At 46.1% G+C, this 27,990-nt stretch overlaps 1 protein-coding gene and 1 long non-coding RNA gene across 2 annotated transcripts in view; both read right to left on the reverse strand.

Moving 5' to 3' along the window:
• Window positions 1-1,290: 1,290 nt before the first annotated feature.
• Window positions 1,291-27,990, reverse strand: part of LOC140418814 (uncharacterized) — a 37,696-nt gene continuing 10,996 nt past the window's right edge. Inside the window, exons 3-4 of the mRNA XM_072502429.1 lie at window positions 4,231-4,238; window positions 1,291-3,690 (exon numbers count right to left, since the gene is read on the reverse strand). Coding sequence (XP_072358530.1) covers window positions 2,839-3,690; window positions 4,231-4,238 — 860 coding nt within the window. The 3' untranslated portion in view covers window positions 1,291-2,838. The remainder of the gene's footprint in view (window positions 3,691-4,230; window positions 4,239-27,990) is intronic.
• Window positions 10,747-27,981, reverse strand: LOC140418813 (uncharacterized). The gene is made up of 4 exons (XR_011945351.1): window positions 27,918-27,981; window positions 27,093-27,199; window positions 22,972-23,625; window positions 10,747-13,004 (listed from the first exon to the last, which is right to left on the reverse strand). It is a non-coding gene; the product is annotated as an uncharacterized lncRNA (long non-coding RNA).

Consider the following 27,990-nt stretch of genomic DNA (forward strand, 5'->3'; position numbering starts at 1 on the left):
GTGAAGCCACAGTGCTAACTCTGTGTTAATGTGCCGCCCATTGAGTAACTATGATTAACACAAACTGATTTGACTTGATTTTTATTCAGAATTTAATTTCTTACAACAGGGTTGGAGTTTATGAACATCATCATAATAATAATCTTTATTATTGTCACAAGTTGGCTTATAGTAATATTGCAATGAAGTTACTGTGAAAATCGCCTAGTCGCCACATTCCGGCCCCTGTTCGGGTATACAGAGGGAGAATTCAGAATGTCCAATTCACCTAATAAGCACATCTTTCGGGGCTTGTGGGAGAAACAGACCCCAATGAATATGGTTCAGTCCAGGCTGTGATTCGCAAAACAATCCAATCACTGAAGTTACTTGTGAACTTGCTGGTGCATCAGTAGGTTGGAATCTGAGTGAATCCCCTCCCATACTGGGAGCAGGTGAATGGCCTCTCCCCTGTGTGAAGACGCTGCTGTACAGTGAGGTGAGACGATTGTCTGAACCCAGACCTTTGAGTGGTAAGCTGCTGATTGGGCAGCACAGTAGCACAGTGGTTAGCACTGTTGTTTCACAGCTCCAGGGTCCCAGGTTCGATTTCTGGCTTGGGTCACTGTCTGTACGGAGTCTGCACATTCTCCCCGTATTTCTGTGTGTTTCCTCCAGGTGCTCCGGTTTCCTCCCATAGTCCAAAGATGTGCAGGTTAGGTGGATTGGCCATTTTGAATTGCCCTTATTGTCCAAAAGGTTTAGGTGGGGTTACTGGTTTACGGGGTTAGGGTGGAGGTATAGGCTTAAGTCAGGTGCACCTTCCAAGGGCCAGTGCAGACTCGATGGGCCAAATGACCTCTTTCTGAACTGTAAATTCTATGATACAGTGAGAGCATCTGAATGGTCTCTCTTAAGTGTGAACATGATAATGGGACATCAGTTCCCCAGAATCTTTATAACACTCTTCACAGTCTGGGCATTTAAATGGTCTCTCCCAGTGTGAACTCACTGGTCTCTCAACAGATTGGAGGAATGAGCAAATCCCTTGCTACATTGGGAGAAGGTGAACAGCCTCTCCCCAGCGTGAATATGTTGGTGTGTCTGCAAGTGGTATGAGTGTGTGAATCCCTTTCCATAATCAGAGCACATGAAAAGCGTCTGCCCAGTGTGAGTGCACTGATGAACTACTGGCTGGGATGGCATATAAAATCCCTTCCCATAGTCCCCACATTCCCACAGTTTCTCCCCGGAGCCCCCCCCCCCCCCCCCCCCCCAGGGTCAGAGCCCCCTACCCCTCCCCCACAGGCCGCACCCCTGATCCTGAGCGCAGAGTTCCCGCCGACTGCGAGCAGGTGTGGACGGTGCCAGCGGGACTACCTTTTCAGAGCGGCCACTTGGCCCATGCGGGCCAGAGAATCGTTGGCCCGGCCGCATGCAGCGGCCTTAACCGGCGCCGTGCCAAACGCGCCGGCGTCAATTCTCCGCAGAGTGGAGAATCTCATGCCGGCGTCGGGGCGCGATTGCGGGGATTCTCCGGCCCGGGGCTGGGAGAATCCCGCCCAAAGTATAATTTGGGGAAAAAGTGAAGTTGTCCTATAATAAAGTTAAGTTGGGAATAATAATAATTTAAATAGAGAGACTGCAGAATAAATACCACAGTAGAGAAGGATCTGTGTGTCCTTGTACACGAACCACAAGTGTATTTATAACCTCACACTCCTCCAGATTGATCTCCATTTGCTTCTTTGCTGTCCAGCTGATCAGTCTACCGATAGCTTCCTGTAGTCTACAACTTTATTCCTCACTGTCAACCACAACACTGCAAATGTCTCAACCATGACCCTTTGTTGAAGTCTAAATCATTCCTGTATAACACACAAAGCTTGGAATCTTGTCCTGAACAATCCAGAACTCCGCTGGAAACAGTCTTCTGGTCACAAAAATACCCCTGGACCAATCCCCTTTGCTTCCTGCTGCTCCAGCTGATGACATTTCCAGCATAATGGAAGTGCCCTGGTTTTCCCACATGGAACTGGATGTGTATTCCACTGGGCTGGGATGTCCTGCCATGTCTTTATTTATTTCATTATTAACATTAGTAACCTCTCATTATCTAAATTTCCATTTACCACTTTTCTGTCCACCTGGCCCAGTCCATGGCTTTCTCCCTCATTGTCTAAAACACATGAGCAACTTTTGTATAATCCTGGTGCATTCGTTTCAGTCTAAATCATTGATATATACCGGAAAACTGTGGAGGCCCACTGGAAACAGGCGTCCAGGCATCATTCAGTCCTGGATGTGACTAACAGCAGCAACAACAGCTGAATCCAAACCCTGCTGTTGCCTGTGAACCTGCTGTGCAGGTTGTTTGGCTGAGTGAATCTCCTCCCACACGTGGAGCAGTTGAACAGCCTCTCCCAGTGACTCCCCAGCACCGCTCCCATGTGTGGTCAGCATGGTAGCTCAGTGGTTAGCACTGTTGCTTCACAGCTCCAGGGTCCCTGGTTCAATTCCCGGCTTTGGCCACTGTCTGCATGGAGTCTGCACGTTCTTCCCGTGCCTGTGTGGGTTTCCTCCAGGTGCTCCGGTTTCCCTCCACAGTCCAAAGATGTGCAGGTTAGGTGGATTTTCCAGGCTAAATTGCCCTTCGTGTCCAAAAAGGTTGGTGGGGTTATGGAGTTATGGTGGAGGTATGGGCTTCAGTAGGGTTCACTTTCCAAGGGCCGGTGCAGACTCAATGGGCTGAATGCCCTCCTTCTGCACTGTAAATGCTATGATTCTGTTTCAGTGTGAACTCGCTGGTGTTTCAGCAGATTCGGTTTACTTTTAAATCCCTTTTCACAGTCGCAACATTTAAAAGGTTTCTGAACAAGTGGGAACAAGTTGGTGTGTATTCAGGTGGGATGACTGAGTGAATTTCTTGTCACACATGGGGCAAGAGTACGGTCTCTGTCCAGTGTGAACTCGCTGATGTTGCAGAAGGTTGGATGAAACATTGAATTCCTGCCGACACATAGGGCAGCTGAATGGTCTCTCCCTAGTGTGAACTCGATGGTGTCTCAGAAGGTGGGCTGACCGAGTGAATCCCTTCCCACACTTGGAGCCGGTGAATGGCCTGTCCCCAGTGTGAATGCGTTGGTGTTTCACAAGATCCCTTTTGCTTTTAAATGTTTTCTCACAGTCAGAACAATTAAAAGGTCTCTGGTCAGTGTGAACAGATTGATGAATCAGAAGCCGGGATGAACAAGTGAATCCATTCCCGCACACAGAGCAGGTGAACGGCCTCTCCCCAGTGTGAGTGCGTTGATGTATCATTAAACACCTTTTACTTTTAAAGCTCTTCTCACAGTCAGAACATTTGAAAGATTTCTTATCAGTGTGAACACGTTGGTGTGTCCGGAGGTTCGATGACTGAGTGAATCCCTTCCCACACACGGAGTACGTGAACGGCCTTTCCCCAGTATGACTGCGTTGGTGGAACAGTAAATCCTTTCTGCTTTTAAAGCTCTTCTCACAGTCAGCACATTTAAACGGTCTCTGGTCAGTATGAACATGCTGGTGTGTGATGAGGTTGGATAACATAGTGAATCCCTTCCCACACACAGAGCAGATGAATGGCCTTTCCCCAGTGTGAACACGTCGATGAGTTTCCAATTCAGACGGGGAATTGAATCCTTTCCCACAGTCCCCACACTTCCATGGTTTCTTCATAGTTATTGACAGGTTATCAGGTGTAGGTGGGATGCAGATTTTACATCACTATCAGATCAGCCGTGATGTTATTAAATGGTGGAACAGGCTCACGGGGCTGAATGTCCAATTGCTGCTTCTTTATTCCTTTGGTGCGAATGTCCTTATCTCTCTCCAGCTTGGATCATCAGTTGAAGCCTGAGTACGGCCTCTCTCTGATGTAAATGCTGCAATTTAATTTCATGCTCTGTGATTGGTTAAAGCTCAGTTCCAGCTAACTGTGGAAAATGACTTAGATGTCTGTGTCTCGGTGCTTTTCCAATCACAGTGATTTTTAACCTTTTCCCCCAAAGACGAAACAGACAAAAAAGAATAGAGGCATGGACTATTTTCTAAACGGTGACAAAATTCATAATGCTGAAGTGCAAAGGGACTTGGGAGTCCTAGTCCAGGATTCTCTAAAGGTAAACTTGTAAGTTGAGTCCGTAATTAAGAAAGCAAATGCAATGTTGTCATTCATCTCAAGAGGCTTGGAATATAAAAGCAGGGATGTACTTCTGAAGCTTTATAAAGCATTAGTTAGGCCCCATTTAGAATACTGTGAGCAATTTTGGGCCCCACACCTCAGGAAGGACATACTGGCACTGGAGCGGGTCCAGCGGAGATTCACACGGATGATCCCAGGAATGGTAGGCCTAACATATGATGAACGTCTGAGGATCCTGGGATTATATTCATTGGAGTTTAGGAGGTTGAGGGGAGATCTAATAGAAACTTACAAGATAATGAATGGCTTAGATAGGGTGGATGTAGGGATGTTGTTTCCATTAGCAGGGGAGACAAGGACCCGGGGGCACAACCTAAGAATAAAAAGGAATCACTTTAGAACAAACAAAGAACAAAGAACAAAGAAATGTACAGCACAGGAACAGGCCCTTCGGCCCTCCAAGCCCGTGCCGACCATACTGCCCGACTAAACTACAATCTTCTACACTTCCTGGGTCCGTATCCTTCTATTCCCATCCTATTCATATATTTGTCAAGATGCCCCTTAAATGTCCCTATCGTCCCTGCCTCCACTACCTCCTCCGGTAGTGAGTTCCAGGCACCCACTACCCTCTGCGTAAAAAACTTGCCTCGTACATCTACTCTAAACTTTGCCCCTCTCACCTTAAACCTATGCCCCCTAGTAATTGACCCCTCTACCCTGGGGAAAAGCCTCTGACTATCCACTCTGTCTATGCCCCTCATAATTTTGTATACCTCTATCAGGTCGCCCCTCAACCTCCTTCGTTCCAGTGAGAACAAACCGAGTTTATTCAATCGTTCCTCATAGCTTATGCCCTCCATACCAGGCAACATTCTGGTAAATCTCTTCTGCACCCTCTCTAAAGCCTCCACATCCTTCTGGTAGTGTGGCGACCAGAATTGAACACTATACTCCAAGTGTGGCCTAACTAAGGTTCTATACAGCTGCAACATGACTTGCCAATTCTTATACTCAATGCCCCGGCCAATGAAGGCAAGCATGCCGTATGCCTTCTTGACTACCTTCTCCACCTGTGTAGCCCCTTTCAGTGATCTGTGGACCTGTACTCCTAGATCTCTTTGACTTTCAATACTCTTGAGGGTTCTACCATTCACCGTATATTCCCTACCTGCATTAGCCCTTCCAAAATGCATTACCTCATATTTGTCCAGGTTAAACTCCATCTGCCATCTCTCCGCCCAAGTCTCCAGACAATCTAAATCCTGCTGTATCCTCAGACAGTCCTCATCGCTATCCGCAATTCCACCAACCTTTGTGTCGTCTGCAAACTTACTAATCAGACCAGTTACATTTTCCTCCAAATCATTTATATATACTACAAAGAGCAAAGGTCCCAGCACTGATCCCTGTGGAACACCACTGGTCACAGCCCTCCAATTAGAAAAGCATCCCTCCATTGCTACCCTCTGCCTTCTATGGCCTAGCCAGTTCTGTATCCACCTTGCCAGTTCACCCCTGATCCCGTGTGACTTCACCTTTTGTACTAGTCTACCATGAGGGACCTTGTCAAAGGCCTTACTGAAGTCCATATAGACAACATCTACTGCCCTACCTGCATCAATCATCTTAGTGACCTCCTCGAAAAACTCTATCAAGTTAGTGAGACACGACCTCCCCTTCACAAAACCGTGCTGCCTCTCACTAATACGTCCATTTGCTTCCAAATGGGAGTAGATCCTGTCTCGAAGAATTCTCTCCAGTAATTTCCCTACCACTGAAGTAAGGCTCACCGGCCTGTAGTTCCCGGGATTATCCCTGCCACCCTTCTTAAACAGAGGAACAACATTGGCTATTCTCCAGTCCTCCGGGACATCCCCTGAAGACAGCGAGGATCCAAAGATTTCTGCCAAGGCCTCAGCAATTTCCTCTCCAGCCTCCTTCAGTATTCTGGGGTAGATCCCATCTGGCCCTGGGGACTTATCTACCTTAATATTTTTTAAGACACCCAACACCTCGTCTTTTTGGATCACAATGTGACCCAGGCTATCTACACCCCCTTCTCCAGACTCAACATCTACCAATTCCTTCTCTTTGGTGAATACTGATGCAAAGTATTCATTTAGTACCTCGCCCATTTCCTCTGGCTCCACACATAGATTCCCTTGCCTATCCTTCAGTGGGCCAACCCTTTCCCTGGCTACCCTCTTGCTTTTTATGTAAGTGTAAAAAGCCTTGGGATTTTCCTTAACCCTATAAGCCAATGACTTTTCATGGCCCCTTCTAGCCCTCCTGACTCCTTGCTTAAGTTCCTTCCTACTTTCCTTATATGCCACACAGGCTTCGTCTGTTCCCAGCCTTTTAGCCCTGACAAATGCCTCCTTTTTCTTTTTGACGAGGCCTACAATATCATTCGTCATCCAAGGTTCCCGAAAATTGCCGTATTTATCTTTCTTCCTCACAGGAACATGCCTGTCCTGTATTCCTTTCAACTGACACTTGAAAGCCTCCCACATGTCAGATGTTGATTTGCCCTCAAACATCCGCCCCCAATCTATGTTCTTCAGGTCCCGCCTAATATTGTTATAATTAGCCTTCCCCCAATTTAGCACATTCATCCTCGGACCACTCTTATCCTTGTCCACCAGTACTTTAAAACTTACTGAATTGTGGTCACTGTTACCGAAATGCTCCCCTACTGAAACATCTACCACCTGGCCGGGCTCATTCCCCAATACCAGGTCCAGTACCGCCCCTTCCCTAGTTGGACTGTTTACATATTGTTTTAAGAAGCCCTCCTGGATGCTCCTTACAAACTCTGCCCCGTCTAAGCCCCTGGCACTAAGTGAGTCCCAGTCAATATTGGGGAAGTTGAAGTCTCCCATCACCACAACCCTGTTGTTTTTACTCTTTTCCAAAATCTGTCTACCTATCTGCTCCTCTATCTCCCGCTGGCTGTTGGGAGGCCTGTAGTATACCCCCAACATTGTGACTGCACCCTTCTTGTTCCTGATCTCTACCCATATAGCCTCACTGCCCTCTGAGGTGTCCTCTCGCTGTATAGCTGTGATACTCTCCTGAACAAGTAACGCAACTCCGCCTCCCCTTTTACATCCCCCTCTATCCCGCCTGAAACATCTAAATCCTGGAACGTTTAGCTGGCAATCCTGCCCTTCCCTCAACCAGGTCTCTGTAATGGCAACAACATCATAGTTCCAAGTACTAATCCAAGCTCTAAGTTCATCTGCCTTACCCGTAATGCTCCTTGCATTAAAACATATGCACTTCAGGCCACCAGACCCGCTGTGTTCAGCAACTTCTCCCCGTCTGCTCTGCCTCAGAGCCACACTGTCCCTATTCCCTAGTTCTCCCTCAACACTCTCACCTTCTGACCTATTGCTCCCGTGCCCACCCCCCTGCCATACTAGTTTCTAGAACAGAGATGAGGAGAAATTTCTTCAGCCAGAGAGTGGTGGGTCTGTGGAATTCATTGCCACAGAGGGCGGTGGAGGCCGGGACGTTGAGTGTCTTTAAGACAGAAGTTGATAAATTCTTGATTTCTCGAGGAATTAAGGGCTATGGAGAGAGAGCGGGTAAATGGAGTTGAAATCAGCCATGATTGAATGGTGGAGTAGACTCGATGGGCCGAATGGCCTTACTTGCGCTCCTATGTCTTATGGTCCTTCCACGTTGAAAGGCCGGTCCTGATGAATCAAGTGTCTCTGTCAGATCTCAACATGATGTTTGCATCTGCAAATATTCTGTAAAAGGTGATTGCATTGAATTACTGTGAATATATAAGACACAAACAGGCCATTTTGGCACAGATTCTGCTGCTGTCCTCACTTGGCACAAATCTCCTACTGTCCCACCTATCTCATCTTTCCATGGTAATGAATTGCACATTCCAAACCTGTAAGTAAATAAATTTGTCCATATTGCCCCCTTTGATTTATTCATAACTTCTTGAATTTATGACTCATTGTTTATTGATGATCCCTGTTATTGGACTCTCCCACATCATCCCATAGTGGGCAGCATGGTAGCATAGTGGTTAGCACAATTGCTTCACAGCTCCAGGGTCCCAGGTTTGATTCCCGGCTGGGCCACTGTCTGTGCGGAGTCTGCACGTTCTCCCCATGTGTGCGTGGATTTCTTCCGGGCGCTCCGGTTTCCTCCCACAGTCCAACGATGTGCAGCTTAGGTGGATTGGCCATGCTAAATTGCCCTTACTGTCCAAAACTGCCCTTAGTGTTGGTTGAGTGGGGTTAGTGGGTTATGGGGATAGGGTGGTGTGGGCTTGGGCAGGGTGCTCTTTCCAAGAGATGGTGCAGACTCGATGGGCCGAATGGCCTCCTTTTGCACTGTAAATTCTATCTATCTATCCCTTTCCAAACTACTGATAATTTTAAAGATTTGTATCAGGCCACTGCTTAATTCCTTGTTTTCAATAGAAAAAAGGCCCCACTCCATTTAATATTTCCTGACCGCTGTAATCTATCATTTTACAAAAGTCAATGCAGGATAGAATTTGCAAAGAGACAAACCTTTCTGTTGGGTTCAGTTTGTTGTGTGCAAATTCTCCAATTCTAACCCCCTGTAAAAGGAGTTTACAAAAGCCATCACTTTCAGTCCAGGATAGAAATTCTGAACAGGCAATTCTAATTTCTCTGGCAATTTTGGACAAGGGGGCAGCACAAGTGGATAGCACTGTGGCTTCACAGCACCAGGGTCCCAAGTTCGATTCTCGACTTGAGTCACTGTCTGTGCGGGGTCTGCACGTTCTCCCCGTGTCTGCGTGGGTTTACTCCGGGTGCTCCGGTTTCCTCCCACAGTCCAAAGACATGCAGGTTAGGTGTATTGGCCATGATAAATTGCCCTTAGTGATCAAAAAGGTTAGGAGGGATTATTGGGTTACGGGGATAGGGTGGAAGTGAGGGCTTAAGTGTGTCGGTGCAGACTCGATGGGCCAAATGGCCTCCTTCTGTACTGTATGTTCTCTGTTCTAAACCCACGCAGACACAGGGAGAACATGCAGACTCCGCACAGTGAGCCAAGCCAGGAATTCAACCTGGAGTTGTGAAGCAATTGTGCTAACCACTATGCCGCCGTGCTGGAACAACGAAATGGACAGCACAGGAACAGGCCCTTCAGCCCTCCAAGCCCGTGCCGACCATGCTGTCCGACTAAACTACAATCTTCTACACTTCCTGGGTCCGTATCCTTCTATTCCCATCCTATTCATATATTTGTCAAGATGCCCCTTAAATGTCCCTATCGTCCCTGCTTCCACTACCTCCTCCGGTAGCGAGTTCCAGGCACCCACTACCCTCTGTGTAAAAAACTTGCCTCGTACATCTACTCTAAACCTTGCCCCTCTCACCTTAAACCTATGCCCCCTAGTAATTGACCCCTCTACCCCGGGGAAAAGCCTCTGACTATCCACTCTGTCTATGCCCCTCATAATTTTGTATACCTCTATCAGGTCTCCCCTCAACCTCCTTCGTTCCAGTGAGAACAAACCGAGTTTATTCAACCGCTCCTCATAGCTAATGCCCTCCATACCAGGCAACATTCTGGTAAATCTCTTCTGCACCCTCTCTAAAGCCTCCACATCCTTCTGGTAGTGTGGCGACCAGAATTGAACACTATACTCCAAGTGTGAAATTGCTGTCCTCATTGATTTGAGTAAAAAGTGTACGGTCTTATTTATTGTCCCCCTCCCCCATCCTCTGATGTGAACCATCCTCCAGTGTCTGAAGCAGGATGGTGCCCGTTAACCTGGGCCTGTTCCCGGGAGGGAGAAGCTCCGCAGCTGCAAACCAGGGAGCTGACAATGATGGTGAAGGGTTTGCTCCAGCTCACAATGCCCGGGGACTGATTGACGGCGGGTTCGGACCAATGGGAAGAGGGGGCGGGGCTGGAGGATGGAACGAGAGCAGCCGGTCCTTCAGCCAATCACAGTGAATGGGAGGCGGAGCAAAGCCGGGGCTCTCGCTCCCTCGGCATGCGCCAGGCGACCCGGGCCTGTCTCGGGAAAAGCCCGAGTAGCTTTCGCCGGTTCAACTGTATCCGAGCTTCGTATTCGGAGTTTCGGGCTACACGGAGTGTTTATGAAGCCTCCCGACGCACCCGCCGGCTCCATCCCTCCCTCAGGACTCACCGGGCGGGATCTGACCGGCTCACGATTTCCACCCGATCGCCTGAATCCTGAACTGTCAACCAACCAACGTGTGAGACCGGGTCCCAGCCCCGTCCCTTATTCAGTCTGATTGGTTGGAGGACCAGCAGCTCCGCTTGGTCCTCCAGATCCGCCCATCTCTTGCAATTGGTCAAGAGCAGCAGTCAATCAGTCCCCGGGCATTGTGAACTGGAGCATGCGCAGTGCCGATGATGCACCAGGCTGCGAGGTTTCACTGAAGCCCGGTGGAGGCTGCAAACCCCAACAAGAAGTTTCCGGGCTCGGCTTCGCATTGAGCTCCATGGAGACAGCTGCGGCCTGCCCCCGGTGACAGGCCTGAGTTAACGGCCACAGTTTTTATAGAGGCTGCAAACCCGCAGGGGGAAATAAATCAGAGATAGAGTTTGTTGTGAAACCAATGGGTTATTGTAAAACAGGAGGTCAGGGTTACAGTCAACAACAACAACTTCTATTTATATAACACCTTTAACATCATAAATCATCCCAGTCAACTACACAGGAACATTATAAAACAAAGTCAGACACAAAAGGAGATATCAGGACAGGTGACCAAAAATTTGGTCAAAGAGGTGAGTTTTAAAGAGAGTTATAAATAAGGTAAGTGAGGTGGAGACGGGGAGGTTTAGGGAGGGAATTCAGTTCTTGGGTCCGAAGGAACTTAAAACCATGGCGGAGTAATTAGAATCGGGGGTGTGCAAGAGTCCAGGATCAGAGCTGTGCAGATATCTCAGGGGTTTGTGGGGCTGGAGGAGATGACAGAGACAGGGAGAGATGAGGCCATGGAGGGGTTTGAAAACAAGGGTGGGAATAGACTGGGAGCGAATGCAAGTCTCGGACACAGGGGTGATAGGGGGAAGGAACTGGCTGTGAATTAAGACATGGGTAGCAGACTTTTGGATGGCTTTAATTTTACAGAGGTAGAATGTGGGGAGCAGCCAGGTGTGAAATGGAATTGTCGAATCGGGGGGTTACGATGGCATGACCGAGGTTTCAGCCCCAGGCGCACAGACACAGGAGAGAGGCCGGATAATGTAACGTAGGTGGAAACAGGAAGTCTTAGTGATAGCACAGACATGAGTCCAAAGATGTGCAGGTGAGGTGGATTGGCCATGCTAAATTGCCTTAATGTCCAAAAAGATTAGGTGGGGTTACGGGCATCGGGTGGAGATGTCAGCTTAGGTAGGATTCTCTTTCCAAGGGCCGGTGCAGACTCGATGGACTGAATGGCCTCCTTCTGCACTATAAAGTCTATGATTCTATGAGGTCAGAAGCTCATATTGGGATCAAATGTGAAACAAAGTTTACAGAGACTGGCGAAGTCTCAGACTTTTGCCAGGGAGAGGGATAGGGTCGGTATGTCAGGAATGAAGGTTGGAGCAGGAAACGAACAGTGGATTCAGTCTTCCCCATATTTGATTGAAGTTATTTAGTCAGCAGAAAGAGAACCAGAATGGACCCTGAGTTTGATATCCGGTGTAACTTAGTTCGAGTGGGAGAGGAAGAACGAAGGAAACCCTGGAAGATTTGGAGAAACGACCTTCGTGATTGCTCATCTAATCTCCACACAGTCAGTTCTGGACACAAGGTTAACATCTGTTATTCTGTTTGCTCAGTCAGGGTGATTCAGATTAATATCTGTCATAAGTCATGAATGAAGTGACTTATAAAGCATATTCTTACCTCTAATGAGAACTTTGGTAAAAGGATGCAGAAATAATGATCTAATACTTTATTTGGATTTCAGCCCCAGGTAGGAGGGAGTGTGTGGGATGGGGATTTACAGCTTTGGGGACAGAAGAGAGAGAAAAATGTTCCCCAGAAACTGGAATTATCTGTTCTGAATTTCTATCCCGTACTGATAGTGTGCCCTTTGAAAATACCTTTTCCAGGGCATTAGGAGAGGATTTTCAGGCAGGAAATACAAACCAAATATCACATTAAGATCTGACTGTGTCACTCAGTTGATCAGGACCTGAATATCCTCAGACGATGAATGTGGAATGAAAAATGTTTGTGGGAAAATATTTCAAACATCAGTGTCACTGGTAAAGCACCGAGACCCACACAACACACACCCGGGTGAGAGTGTTCCAGTGAACTGACTGTGGAAGGAGCTTTAACCAGTTACAGCCTGAAAAAATACCACACCATTCACTAAGGGGAGAAACATACACGTGTTCTGTGTGAGGACGAAGCTTCACTTGATTGTCTAAAGAGGAAATGCACAAAGACACTGACTCCATGGAAATACCGTGGAAAGGTGGAGATTGTGGAAGTTGGATGTTCAACAGTTTAGTGAGAATAGGGTCAAAGGAGCAAAGGGTAAGTCTCACAGACAAGATGAGCTCTGAAGGAGCATGATGGGAGAGACCAGGAAAAGAGGGGAAAGATGAATTTGGACAAGAAAGGACTTTCGAGGCAGTTTTACTGAGTGGTTTCGTGGAAGAGGAGCAGCAGAATCAGCTGATCGGTTTGTTTCAAATGGGTGGGGTTTTCCAGCCCTTCCTGCTGGCTGGATCTTCCAGTCCCACAGGTCTCTCGGTCTGCTGTTCCGGTTCATTGGTTGTCTCATTGGGTTCGCTGTAGGTCTCTTGGGGTCTGTGGAAGAACTTCTGGAGCTTCATTCGTCTGACGAATTCCCTGGAACGGAGAAACTAGGATATCATTTTCACAGCCTTGAACACGTCATCGAAGAAGACGAACATCTTGCCAAAGGCATCCCGACACCCCCACTACTTGCCTTCAAACAACCGGGCAACCTCAGACCATTGTTTGCAGCAAACTACCCAGCCTTCAGAACAGCGACCATGACACCACACAACCCTGCCTCTACAAGATGTGCCAGATCGACATGGATACCATCATTACATGTGAGATCACCACCCACCAGGTACCCAGTATACTCGTGCGACTCGGCCAATGTTTTCTACCTCATATGCTGCAGGAAAGGATGTCCCGAGGCGTGGTACATTGGCGAGACCATGCGACAATGGATGAACTGACATTGCGCGGCAATCGCTTGGCAGGAATGTTCCCTTCCAGTCAGGGAACACTTCCGTCAGTTAAGGGCATTCAGCCTCTGATCTTCGGGAAAACGTTCTCCAAGGCGGCCTTCAGGACGCGCGACAACGTAGAATCGCCGAGCAGAAACTGATAGCCACGTTTCGCACACATGAGTACGGCCTCAACTGGGATCTTGGATTCATGTTGCATTACATTCACCCCCCATCATCTGGCCTGGGCTTGCGAAATCCTACAAACTGGCTTGGCTTGAGACTATTCACACCTCTTTAACCTGTGATTATCCCTCTCTCCAGTCGCACCGTCTGGACCTTTAAAGACTTAATTACCTGCAAAGACTCGCATTCAAAGAACTATATCGCATCATTGAATTTTTCTATATATGTGTTTGTGGAATCCACCTCTTCATTAACCTGAGGAAGGAGCTGCACTCCGAAAGCTAGCGATTCGAAACAAACCTGTTGGACTTCAACTTGGTGTTATAAGACTTCTTACTGTACCCACCCCAGTCCAATGCCGTCATCTCCACATCATAAATCGGAAGTATTTAATGCTTCTGCCAGTTTCGAACAAGGCACCTTTCGCACGTTAGGTGAATGTGATAACCGCTACACCACAGAAGCAGCTGGCAGCACAGTACCCAATGGCCCTGTGCAACATTCAACTGCAGTCTTGCTGCAGCTTTCAATGGTTCGGCTGGGAGGCCAGGTCACTTATTACATGAAGACAGCGGTTCCTTTAAAACAGATGTCTCAACTTGTAAGACTATGAGATTTAGAACTTATATTGAACTTTAGCATTTGTTCAGCAAATATCCAACGGAACAATGCTCTCTGGTCAATCATTAATGCATCACAGGGCAGCACAGTGGTTAGCACTGCTGTCTCACGGCGCCGAGGTCCCAGGTTCGATCCCGGCTCTAGGTCATTGTCCTGTGGAGTTTGCACATTCTCCCCGTGTTTGCATGGGTTTTGCCCCCACAACCCAAAGATGTGCAGGGTAGGTGGATTGGACACGCTAAATTGCCCCTTAACTGGGAAAAAGTGAATTGGGTACTCTAAATATTTTATTTTTTAAATCATTAATGCATCATTCTTATCTTCCAACAGAAAATTTCCACCAATTTTACTCAATATGTTTCAGTATTCAATATATTTATTTATTTGTTATATATGACTTTGTTTTGAATTCAATAGCTCTCGAATCTTCACTCTTAATAACTCTGAAATATACACCATTGAATTGCAAACACGACTGACCAAGAAAAGAAAGCTTTTCACTGTGTAATACAAATCCCATGAATCTTTGTTCAGTTTGACCATTGTCAGCATTTGAACAAAGTCAAATATAGTTAAATGGAAGCGAATTGAGAATTATGTGTTGCTTATATTTGACCCCTCTGTGTTTTGGTGTGAAACATTCTGCAGCCTATATACCGTTCATGTATAAGAAAGGAGGGGTGACAGCAAATCCGCACTGAGCCTGGATTTCCTCATCTCCCTGAGTGGCTTTTCCTGTTTCCCTGTCATGAAGGCCGAATTTTTCAAAAAGGTGGTTCAGTTAAATCTCTGCCATTTCCTCGAATTCAGTTACAGTATTGTTTGTGTCTGTCTATATGAGCATACATTACCATTAGATATGTTTCAGATGCTGACTAAAATGTTAATCTGCGTCTACAAAGCCATTAAAAAACCCCCGGACTGGAGGCCTGGGTAAATGATATGGCGGGGTTCATTAAACTGGAGCAGATAAAGTTTGCCCTGAGAGGATCGGCTCAAGGGTTCACCAGGCGGTGGCAGCCATTTCTCGACTACCTAGGGGAACGTTAGAGGGAAGACAGATGACCAGCAGCAGCAACCCGGGGGGGGGGGGGGTTAGTTTAGGTCAAAGATAAAGGGGTTTTGTTACTTGTGTATTGTTTAAAATTTCTGTATTGTTATTGTTGCGTTTGCTTTGTAAGAGGGGAAAAATTGTTTGGGAAAAAATTCTCAATAAAACATTTATAAAAAAAAAAATACAAAGCCATTAAATTCTTTTGTGAACTGAGCAAACTGCCAAGATCCGCACTTTGTTTTTTCATGTCTGGACTTATCTGTCTGGACTGTAGAACAATACTTTTCACTGTACCTCATTAATAAATCAAATCCAATCAAAGAGACATTTTCTTACTCATCTTCAAATTGAAAAGAGTCTTCTTAAAACTTATTTATTCATGGGAGGTGGGGGTCACTGGCTGGACCAGCATTTACTGGCATTCCAATTGCACTTGAACTGCGTGTCTTTTGAGGCTATTTCAGAGGGCACGTTCAAGTCAATCACAACATTGCTGTGGATCTGGAGTCACGTGTAGGCCAGGACACGTACGGAGAGCAGATTTCCTAAAGGAATTTGTGACCCAGACAGGTTTTTCCAACAATCATGAGACGTTTAATTTGAGACTTTTATTCAATTTCAATATCTTTCATAGGCAGATTCAATCCCAGATCCCCAGAGCATTAACTTGGGTCTCCGGATTACTAGCCCAGTAACAATACCATTACACCACTGCCTAGCCCACATAGTCTTGGCAGAATATGATGTTTTGTAACTTCCCAAAGTTATAAAGGAATTGATTTTTTCAAACAAATTCTGATAGTTCTGCAGTTTCTGGAAACATTTTGGTTGATCTTGTTTATTTTTTAAAATAAAGATCGAGTCTTTGCAATATAACCTAATATACCAAGTCACTAATGATAATCAATGTTCGCTACTGAATAATCATTAATTTATTTATTGTTTTTTCCTATGAAATCAATACATAGTTAAATCGGAAAGGGACAGAAGGTGAAATGGCTGCAGGAAGCCACATGTTTGAGGTATAAAAGGGCTTCCTTGACCTTGTTACTAATGACAGTGAATACACTATGAAAAAAACAATTTTTAAACTAAATGTGATTACACATGTGTACTTACAGCTTCCTACATTACAACAGTGAATATGTTTCAAAAGTACTCCATTGGCTTTAAAACAGTTTAGGAGGTCCAGTGGTCATGAGAGGTTTTATAGAAAAGTACATTTGTACTAATTGTCTTCAAACTAGGATACATTACACTCAGTGTCCTCACCAAAATCATTGATAAAGATTGAGTCATAATTTTGTGTAATAACCACGTCACTGATACCATTTTGCATACTCTGTGAATCTCCAGATACACCATATCCACAATTATTTGTTCTAAAACACATCAAGTGTGGAATGCACGGTCTATAAATGGTGCTAGAATTTCATTGGACTGTAACATCCAAAAAGGAATTTGGTGCATTCTGAAAAAAATAGTCGAACTGTGGGATGAAATGGGTCATGGTACAATACTAGCATGGAACAAATGGGCCAAATAGACTCCTCTGTGCTCCAGGAGCCTGGTGTACATGGAAAGCGAGTGGTAATGACCTGGAAGCTACTGCCTATGAGGGTAGGAGATGCAGAGATGACGGCTTTCAATAGGAAATTGGACAGGCACTGAGAGAAATAAACCACAGGGATTTAGTGATAGAATGGGCAATGGACAGACTGGCTTGCTCCATAGAGCCAACACCGTCTCAAAGGGCTGAATGGCCTCATTCCCCACCCTCCAGATGCTGTGATCTCAGGAGAGAAATTCAGCTGCTCCAGTCACTCCAAGTAACTGGAGTCCCTCAACTCTGGTGCCATTCTCATTAATGTCCTTTACACCCTCTCTAAGAACTTCATATCTTTCCCAAAGTATGGGGCCCATATATAGGGTTTCATTGCAGAGGGATAGAATTGAAAAGCAGAGGAATTGTTCAACTGGGGTCAGACTACACTGGGAGCACTGTCAACATTGGTGATCTCCATTTAGAAAAAGGAAACAGAGGCGCTGGATAAGGTGCAACAAAGATTCATAATATACAGAACTGAGAGCATTTAACACTCAGGAAAGGCTGGGGCTACTTTTTTCTGGAAAAGAGAAGACTGATGGGTGACCTGATGGAATCTTTAAGATTATGAAGGGATTCAATAATCCAATAGGGATTTCAGTAGAAACCTCTTTATCGAGCGAGTGGTGAGAATGTGAAACTCGCTACCACAGCGAGTGGTTGAGGTGAACAGCATGAATACATTGAACGTAAAGCTAGATACATACATGAGGGAGAAAGGAATAGAAGGAGATGCTCATGGGGGTGGGGGGGGGGGGGGGGGGGTAAATATAGAGGGGTGGGTGGAGGATCATGTGGAGCATAAATACTGACACAGACCATGGCTAACCTCAGCCGGTATGGGAAGTTAACCTGTGCTGGTGGTGTCACTCAGCACGAACCAGCCATCCAGCCAACTGAGCTAACCAATCCCCGTGTAAATCTGTAATAATTCCTTCAATATTAGTGATTGCCTGTCTCGCATCATACTATTTTATGTACTTTTCCAGTGCACCTCAGACAACTTGCCCCTCATACCCTAATAGTTTTCTTCTGTGAGAAGCACCAAGATAAATTAAACAAAAGAACCATGTAACAACATAGCCCAATTTCATGGCAATGTCGCATGATGTTTGGAGTTTCCAAACAGAAATGGTAATGAAACATCTTGTAACCTCCAAACCCCCTTTCACTCTTTGATCCTTGTGAAATGTGAAACCAGATATTCGCAAGAAGACTCAGAAAGATTCAGCCCACTGGAGGCAAAGTCGTGAGACCGGCCAGTCCAGCAGAAAGAAACCCTCTGACCATCCCCATTGGCCAACAGAATAAACAAACTGCAGTCCTTGATGTAATTGAGAACAGAAACAATAACAGCAGAATCCAATCCCTGTAATCAGTTGTGAACTTGTTGGTGTCTCAGGAACTGCGATAAATTAATAAAATCCCTTCACACATTGAGAGCAGGTGAACGGCCTCTCCCCAATATTAACTCCCTGGTGTGACTGCAGACGGCATAACCGAGTTAATCAAGCAAATAGACGTAAACGGGTGTGAGATAATGGGGATTATGGAGACATGGCTGCAGGATGACCAGGGATGGGAACTGAATATATTCAGTGTTTAGGAAGGACAGACAAAAAGGAAAAGGCAGTGAAGTGGCAGTGCTGGTTAAAGAGGAAATTAATGCAATAGAGAGGAAGGGTATTAGCTCCGACAATGTGGAATCTGTATGGGTCGAACTGAGAAACAGCAAGGGACAAAAAAAATAATGGACATCGTACATAGCCCCCAAACTGCAGTGGTGATGTTGGGATTAGCACAAACAGGAAATTAGGCTGATTGTAGAAGTTTCTATAGGTATGTGAAGAGAAAATGATTGATGAAAATAAATGCATCTTCCTTACATTCAGAAACAGGGGAATGTATAATAGGGGACAAAGAAACTGCTGGGCAAATAAATACATAATTTGGTTCTGTCTTCACAAATGAGGGCACAAATCAGATACCAGAAATGTTGGGGACGCATGATTTAGTGAGAGGGAGGAACTGAAGGAGATCAATATTAGTAGAGGAATGGTGTTGGGGAAATTGATGGGATTGAAGGCTGATAAATCCCCAGGGCCTGATAATCTGCATTCACAAGTAGTTAAGGAAGTGGCTCCAGAAATAGTGGATGCATTGGTGGTCATCTTCCAGGATTCTATAGACGCTGGAACAGTTCCTGCAGATTGGAGGGTGGAGTATGTAATTCCACTATTTAAAAAGGGATCTAGAGAGAAAACAGGGAATTTTAGACCAGTAAGCCTGACATCAGCAGTGGGGAAATATCAAGAATTCATTATCAAAGATTTTTTAGCAAAGCACTTACAAATCAGTGGCAGGATCAGACAGAGTCAGCATGGATTTATGAAGGGGAAATAATGCTTGACAAATCTACTGGAATTCTTTGAGGGTGTAACTGGTAGAGTTAACGAGGGAGAGCCAATGGATGTGGTATATTTGGACTTTCAGATGACTTTTGACCAAAGTCCCGCACAATATATTAGTGTGTAAAATTGAAGCACAGGGGATTAGCGGTAGTATATTGACATTGATAGAAAACTGTTTGTCAGGCAGGAAACAAAGAGGAATTAATGCTCTATTTCAAATTGGCAGGCAGTGACTAGTGGGGCACCGCAGGGATCCCTGCTGGGACCCCAGTATTCACAAGATATATTGATGATTTTAAAAAAAAATTTTAAGTACCCAATTCGTATTTTCCAATTAAGGGGCAATTTAGTGTGGCCAATTGACCTATCCTGCACATCTTTGGGTTGCGAGGGTGAGACCCCTGGAGACAGGGGGAGAACTTGGCTCCACACAGACAGTGACCCGGGGCAGGATTGAACCCTGGTCCTCAGCACCGCGAGGCAGCTGTGCTAACCACTGTGTCACCCTATATATTAATGATTTAGATGAGGGAACAAAATGCAATATCTCCAAATTTGCAGATGACACAAAGCTAGGTGGAGGGTGAGCTGCGAGGAGGATGCAGAGATCCTTCAGTGTGATTTGGTCAAGTTGAGTGAGTGGGCAAATGAATGGCAGATGCAATATAATTTGTAGAAATGCGAGGTTATCCACTTTGGGATCAAAAGTGAGAAGGCAGACTATTATCTGAACGGCCATAGATTAGGAGAGGGGTCTATGCAATGAGACCTGGGTATCCTCGGATACCAGCCATTGAAGGTAAACATGCAGCTACAGCAGGCGGTAAAGAAAGTAAATGGTATGCTAGCGGATTGGAGTACAGGAGCAGGGTTATCTTGCTGCAATTGTACTCATTATACTCAAAGAATTATTCTAAGATAGGATCTATGCACATTTGGAAATGAATGGTCTTATTAGTGACAGACAGCATGGTTTTGTACGAGAGACGTCATGTCTCACTAATTTGATTGAATTATTTGAAGAGGTGACAAAAATGATTCATGAGGGAAGGTCTGTGTATGTTGTCTACATGGACTTCAGTAAAGCATTTGATAAGGTCCCTCATGGCAGGCTGGTGCAAAAGATTAGATCACATGGGGTCAGGGGTGAACTAGCTGGATGGATCCAGAACTCGTTTCCCCACAGTAGACAGAGGATAGCAGTGGAAGGGTGTTTTTCCAAATGGAGGTCTGTAACTAGTGGATTCCTCAGGGATCAGTTCAGGGACCTCTGCTCTTTGTAATATATATAAATGACTTGGAAGAAAACGTAGCGGGTCTGATTAGCAGGTTTGCGGGTGATACTAAGATTGCAGGAGTTGCGGACAGTGGTGAAGATTGTCAGAGAATACAACAGGATATAGATAGGCTGCAAAATTGGGCAGAGAAATGGCAGATGGAATTTAACCCGGACAAATGCGAGGTGATGCATTTTGGTAGATCCAGTGCAGGTGGGAGCTATAAAATAAATGGCAGAACCATCAGGAGCATAGACAAGCGGAGAGATCTGGGCGTGCAGGTCCACAGATACTTAAAAGTGGCAGCACAGGTGGAAATGAAAATGAAATGAAAATCGCTTATTGTCACGAGTAGGCTTCAATGAAGTTACTGTGAAAAGCCCCTAGTCGCCACATTCCGGCGCCTGTTCGGGGAGGCTGGTACGGGAATTGAACCGTGCTGCTGGCCTGCCTTGGTCTGCTTTAAAAGCCAGCAATTTAGCCCAGTGAGCTAAACCAGCCCCTTATGGTGGTGGTGAAGAAAGCAGATAGCATGCTTGCCTTCATAGGACGGGGGTATCGAGTATAAAAGCTCGAACATTGTGTTACAATTACATAGAATTGGTTTAGCACAGGGCTAAAGTGCTGGCTTTTAAAGCAAACCAAGGCAGGCCAGCAGCACGGTTCAATTCCCGTACCAGCCTCCCCGAACAGGTGCCGGAATGTGGCGACTAGGGGCTTTTCACAGTAACTTTATTTGAAGCCTACTTGTGACAATAAGTGATTTTCATTTCATTTCACATAGAATGTTGGTTAGGCCACATTTGGAATACTGTGTCCAATTCTGGTCACCGCACTACCAGAAGGACGTGGAGGCTTTGGAGAGAGTACAGAAAAGGTTTACCAGGATGTTGCCTGGTATGGAGGGTATTAGCTATGAGGAGAGATTGAATAAACGGGATTGTGTTCCCCAGAGAGACGGAGGTTGAGGGGCGACCTGATAGAAGTTTATAAAATTATCAGGGGTATAGATATGGTGAACAGTTGGAGGCTTTTTTCCAGGGCGGAAATGACAATTACAAGGGGACACAAGTTCAAGGTGAGGGGGGAAAAGGTTCAGTGGAGATGTGCGGGGGAAGGTTTTTACAAGTTAGCGACTTTTAAGACTTATCTGGATAGCCATATGAACAGACGGGTTCTAGAAGGATACAGGCGGTTGGTCTAGATAGGACACGTGATCACCGCAGGTTTGGAGGGCCGAAGGGCCTGTTCCTGTGCTGTATTGTTCTTTGTTCCATACAGGGCCTTGGTGAGGCCGTACCTGGAATATTGTGTGTAATTTTGGTCTCCTTATCTGAGGAAGGATGTTCTTGCTCTAGAGGGAGTGCAGCGAAGGTTTATCAGACTGATTCCTGGGATGGTGAGACTGTGGACTGACGTATGAGAGATTGAATCTGTTCGGATTGTATTCGCTGGAGTTCAGAGAACGGGGGATCTCATAGAAACCTATAATATTCTAACAGGGCTTGATAGGGTAGATGTAGGAAAGATTTTCCCGAAGGCGGGAGTGTACAGAACCAGTGGTCGCAGTCTGAGGATACGAGGTAGACCATTTAGGACAGAGATGAGGAGAAATTTCTTCAACCAGAGAGTGGTGAGCCTGTGGAATTTGTTACTACAGGAAATAGTTGAGGCCAATACATTGTATGTTTTCAAGAAGCAGTTAGATATAGCATTGAGGGCGAAGGGGATCAAAGAATATGGAGGGGGAAACGGGATTCGGCTATGGAGTTGGATGATAAACTATGATCAGAATGAATGGCGGAGCAGGTGCAAAGGGTCAAATTATCTCTTCCTGCTCCTATTTTTTATGTTTCTATGTAATCCCTTCCCACACTAAGAGCAGGTGAATGGTCTCTCCCCAGTGTGAACTCGCTGGTGTGACTGCAGACTGGATAACTGTGTGAATCCATTCCCACAGAGGGAGCAGGTAAATGGCTTCTCCCCAGTGTGAACTCGCTGATGTCTCTGCAGGATGGATGTATCAATAAATCCCTTCCCACACTGAGAGCAGGTGAACGGCCTCTCCCCAGTGTGAATTCGCTGGTGTGTCTGCAGGCTGGATAAATCGCTGAATCTCTCCTCACACCGAGAGCACGTGAATGACGTCTCCCCAATGTGAACTCGCTGATGGCTCCGCAGACTGGCTAACCAAGTGAATCCCTTCCCACACTGAGAGCAGGTGAATGGCTTTTCCCCAGTGTGAAGTCGCTGGTGTGTCTGCAGGATGGATAACGAAGTAAATCCCTTCCCACACTGAGAGCAGGTGAATGGCTTTTCCCCAGTGTGAAGTCGCTGGTGTGTCTGCAGGATGGATAACGAAGTGAATCCCTTCCCACACTGAGAGCAGGTGAACGGCCTCTCCCCAGTGTGAATTCGCTGGTGTGTCTGCAGGATGGATAACGAAGTGAATCCCTTACCACAGATGGAGCAGGTGAATGGTCTCTCCCCAGTGTGAACTCGCTGGTGTGTCTGCAGACTGGATAACTGTGTGAATCCATTCCCACAGAGAGAGCAGGTGAACGGCTTCTCCTCAGTGTGAACTCGCTGATGTCTCTGCAGGATGGATGAATCAATAAATCCCTTCCCACACTTAGAGCAGGTGAATGGCCTCTCCCCAGTGTGCCTGCGTCGATGAATCTCTAGCCTCGATGGGAATCTGAATCCCTTCCCACAGTCCCCACATTTCCACGGTTTCTCCATGTTCTGGGTCTCCTCGTGTCTCTCCAGATTGGACAATCAGCGGAACTTTGTCTACACACAGAACATGTGCTCTGTCTCTCCTCACTGTGAATGGTGTGATGTTTTTTCAGGCTGTGTAACTGGTTGACGCTCTTTCCACAGTCAGTTCACTGGAACACTCTCACTCGGGTGTGTTGTGTGGGTCTCGGTGCTTTTCCAGTCACGCTCACATTTAAAATCTTTCGAAGCCGACAGATTGGACAAACATTTCTCCTTCTCGCCGATGATATTCAGAGCCCAATGATATTCAGATCAGAAGGAATCGAGTGAGTTTGTCACATCGAGACGTGATGTTTGAGATTTCTGTCTGTAATTCCGCCTCTTCCAATATCCTTTAAAAACATATTACAAAAGTCATCATTGTCAGTAGAGGATAGAAATTCAGAACAGACGGTTCTAGTTCCTATGGGGCATTATTTCCTCTCTCGTTCTCCAAAAGCTGTAAATCTCCATCCCACACACTCTCCCTCCATTCTCACTCTGCTGTATCTAATACTCACCCTCCCAATTCTCCTGAAGGTGCTCATTCATCTTGATTGACAGATCCAAGCTCAGCTCACTGCTTCTTGACCAGGACACAGCTGTTAGAACAGGAGCAAGAGTAGGCCATTCGGCCCACCGAGTCTGCTCAACCATTCAATGAGATCCTTGGCCGATCTACCTCAGCACCATTTTCCCACACGGTCCCCATATCCCTCGATCTCTTCAATATCTAGAAACCTATCAATATTTGTCTTGAACATACCTGATGACTGAGGCTCCACATTCCTCTGGGGTAGAGAATGCCAAAGCTTCACCACATCCTCGAGTGAAGAGATCCCTCCTCATTTCAGCTTTCTCTCTATTTTCCTACCTGTTTTCCATAACCCTCAACTCCATTGTCAAAAAATATCTGTCAAACTTTATTTATTTATTAAAAAAATTTTTTTTTTAGAGTAGCCAATTATTTTTCTTTGAATGAAGGGGCAATTTAGCGTGGCCAATCCACCTAACCAGCACATCTTTGGGTTGTGGGGGCGAAACCCACACAGACATGGGGAGAATGTGCAAACTCCACACAGAGAGTGACCCAGGGCCGGGATTCGAACCCGGGTCCTCAGCGCCGCAGTCCCAGTGCTAGCCACTGCTCCACATGCTGCCCTCATATCTGTCAAACTTGTGCTTCAATATATTCAATGACCCCCAGATACAACTGGTCCCTGTGGAAGAGAAATCCAAAGACTAACAACCCTCTGAGGGAAGAGATGACTGGAAATCTATAATGGAGCTGCAGTCTTATATTACAAGACGAGAAATAATTATACATTTACTTTATTACAGAACGGTAAATAATATATCTAATCTGTACCATGTAACAACACTAGACATATCTCTGTCCATTATTAATTTAATTGCCCTGAAATGTCTGCCATCTCCTGGGGAATCCACCCATTTAATTGTGAACATTAGGAAAGAGACAATCCTTTTTTGAAATAAATTTAGAGTAACCAATTATTTTTTTCCAATTAAGGGGCAATTTAGCGTGGCCAATCCACCTACCCTGCATATCTTTGGGTTTTGGGGGTGAGACCCATACAGACACGGGGAGAATGTGCAAACTCCATACGGACAGTGGCCCAGGGCCAGGATCAAACCCGGGTCCTCGGCTAACCACTGAACCACTGTACCTGCCCTTATAGTGATGACTTTTGTGAACGCCTTTTACAGGATACTACAAGGGGAGGATTTACAGATGGAAACTCAAAACAAACTTCACATCAAGATTTTACAGAGTCACTCCATTCATCAGGACCTGAATATCATTGGCCTGTGAATGTGGAAGAAGAAATGTTTGTCAGTGGGAAAAGATTTTCAAGATCAGTGTGACTAAAAAAAAACCCGATTCACACGTGACTCGTGTGAGAGTGTTCCAGTGAACTGACTGTGGAAAGAGCTTTAACCAGTTACACAGTCTGAAAATATATCTCACCGTTCAGAGTGGGGAGAGACCGTATACGTGCTCTCTGTTGGGACAAGACTTCAACTGATCGTCAAACGTGGAAAGCGACAAGGACACCAGCAGCATGCTGAAACCATGGAAATATGGGAAGGGATTCAGGTCCCTATGTGAGCTGGAGACTGATCACCATAGTCATACCGGCGGCAGACCATTCACCTGTTCTGAGTGTGGATAGGGATTCACTCAGTTATTCCAGTGAGGATTTATCCTCGAGGTGGGCAATATCATCGTTCTTTTTCTTTTTGTTCTGAGAGGGGTTGCCCCGCCAGAAGCTGGTGAATGAGAGTGAGATGGGGGCTGCAGTTGTTGAACCAGTTTTGGCTGGTCTTGTCTGGGTCTGAGCCTGCGGGGGGTGGGGGGGTTTGGTTTCAATTTATGTATTATGTGGGGCGTTGGCAGGAAATGGGGTTGGGAGAGAGGGGTTAGCTTGCTGGTGATGACTATAGAACTGTTTTTGTTTTACTCTCAGGGCGTGTGTGGCGGCCATCTTGTGTGGGCCCTTGGCCTGTATCTTTTGAAGATTTACTCGATCGTCCCTCACGATGGAAATGGCTGACTCCATGATGGGGAAGTGGGGGTGGGAGACCCTGGATTCGGCTGGTCATCTAGAATGTTAGGGGATTGGGTGGTTCAGTGAAGAGGTCGAGTGTTTTTGCTCACTGAGAGAATCCAAATGCTGGTGTGGTGTTCTTGCAGGAGACTCACTTGCAGGTTAGAGATCAGACCAGGGTGGCACAGTGGTTAGCACTGCTCCCTCATGGCGCTGAGGTCCCAGGTTCGATCCTGGCCCCGCGTCATTGGCTGTGTGGAGTTTGCTCATTCTCCCCATGTCTGCATGGGCTTCGCCCCACAACCCAAAGCTGTGCAGGTTAGGTGTATTGGCCACGTGAAATTGCCCCTTAATTGGAAAAAAAAATAATTGGGTACTCTAAATATATAGAAGAAAAAAATAGAGATCAGACCAGATGGCAGCGGGGTGAGCCAAGAGTTTCACTCAGGCTTTGACGAAGGGCTCGAGCTGCTGCAATTCTAATCAATAAACAGATTCCTCTTTCGGTCACTGGGCTTGTTGCGGACACTAATGGGAGATACATGGTGGTCAATGGGTCGTTGGCAGGTACATTGGTGGTGAATGTCTATGCCCCTTACTGGGACGATGGGCAGCACGGCAGCCCAGTGGTTAGCACGGTTGCTTCACAGCGCCAGGGACCCAGGTTCAATTCCCGGCTTGGGTCACTGTGCGGAGTCTGCACGTTCTCCCCGTGTCTGCGTGGGTTTCCTCTGGGTGTTCTGGTTTCCTCCCACAGTTCCAAAAGATGTGCTGTTAGGTAATTTGAACATTCTGAATTCTCCCTCAGTGTACCTGAACAGGCGCTGGAATAGGTGACTCGGGGATTTTCACAGTAACTTCTCTGCAGTGTTAACAATAAAGAATGTGGCAATAATAAAGATTATTATTCTGCAGCATTTGTGAAAAAAATGTTGGGATCCATCCCAGACCTGGACACAGATCAATTGATTCTTGGAGGGGACTTCAATTGTGTTCTGGATCTTAAATGAACTGGTCCAAGCCCATTCAACCTCTACAATATCACAGAAAAAGGAAATGAAACCAGACAGACCATCCGACATCGACCCAGGCACCAGAAACGACAATGCAAACCCGGCAAAAGATTTTTTAAAACTGTTCCCATCAGCAGATTATAAAAGGATGACGGGACACAGATTTAAGGTTGTGAACAAGATCTACAGGGGAGATAGGAGGTAGTCATTTTATACAATCTGGAACTCAATGCTTACACACAAAGGTTGATAATCTCCAGGTCCTGATAATTCGAACAGTGGTGTCAGAATTTGATGTGAGGATTGGTTGTGAGTTTCCTGTCTGCGAATCCCTTTCTAAGCCCCTGTGAAAGAAGTTTACAAAGGCACCATTGTCAGTCCAGAAATTTAATTCAGGAAAGATAAATATTTCGCCTGGTTTGAATTTGCTGTGTGTAAATCCTCCCCTACTAATCCCCTGTAAAACGAGTTTCCAAAATTAATCACCGTCAGTCCAGGAAAGAAATCCACTACATTCTCCCCTCCTGCTCCCTGATCCAGGATGCACACTCACCCCCTTGTCATCAGCAGTCCCCTGATTTGAAGGTGATGTTGACACAGGATTGCGAGTTTCTGCCCTGCATCTTCATGTGACTGAACAGAGCCACAGAGCTTTGAACACATGGGCAGGATGTCCAATGAGACGGTGAAATCCGGAGAGCAGGATTGGCTTCCTTTTCTTTCCATCTCTGTCACCGCTTTGCATCATCAATAAGACATTGAGACTCAAAGACTAATCCAGTTTAATGGACAAGTTGTCTCCATTCTGAACAATGGGGAACAAGCTCCTCCCACTCATTGAAACATCGCCCCGACAAAGATGACAAATGCGCATGCGCCCTGATGCACATCCAATAAAGATGGCGGCCGTTAACCTGAGCCAAAAGGAGTTGCAGTTCTGCTCGGTACAAACTGGGTCCCGGAACTTTTTTTCCGCGGTTTGCGGCTGACAACAGCTTTACACAACGTTACCGCCCACCCTCTCCATCTCTCGCTCCCTCCATATTGTTAAACGCCTCTTACCAATTTACGATCTGAAAAAGACTTCCTTCTCCTTCGCCATTACCCACACTGCGCATGCTTCAATCACAGCGGG

The sequence above is a fragment of the Scyliorhinus torazame genome, chromosome 5 (assembly GCF_047496885.1).
Source record: "Scyliorhinus torazame isolate Kashiwa2021f chromosome 5, sScyTor2.1, whole genome shotgun sequence".
In the NCBI taxonomy this organism is placed as follows: Eukaryota; Metazoa; Chordata; class Chondrichthyes; order Carcharhiniformes; family Scyliorhinidae; genus Scyliorhinus; species Scyliorhinus torazame.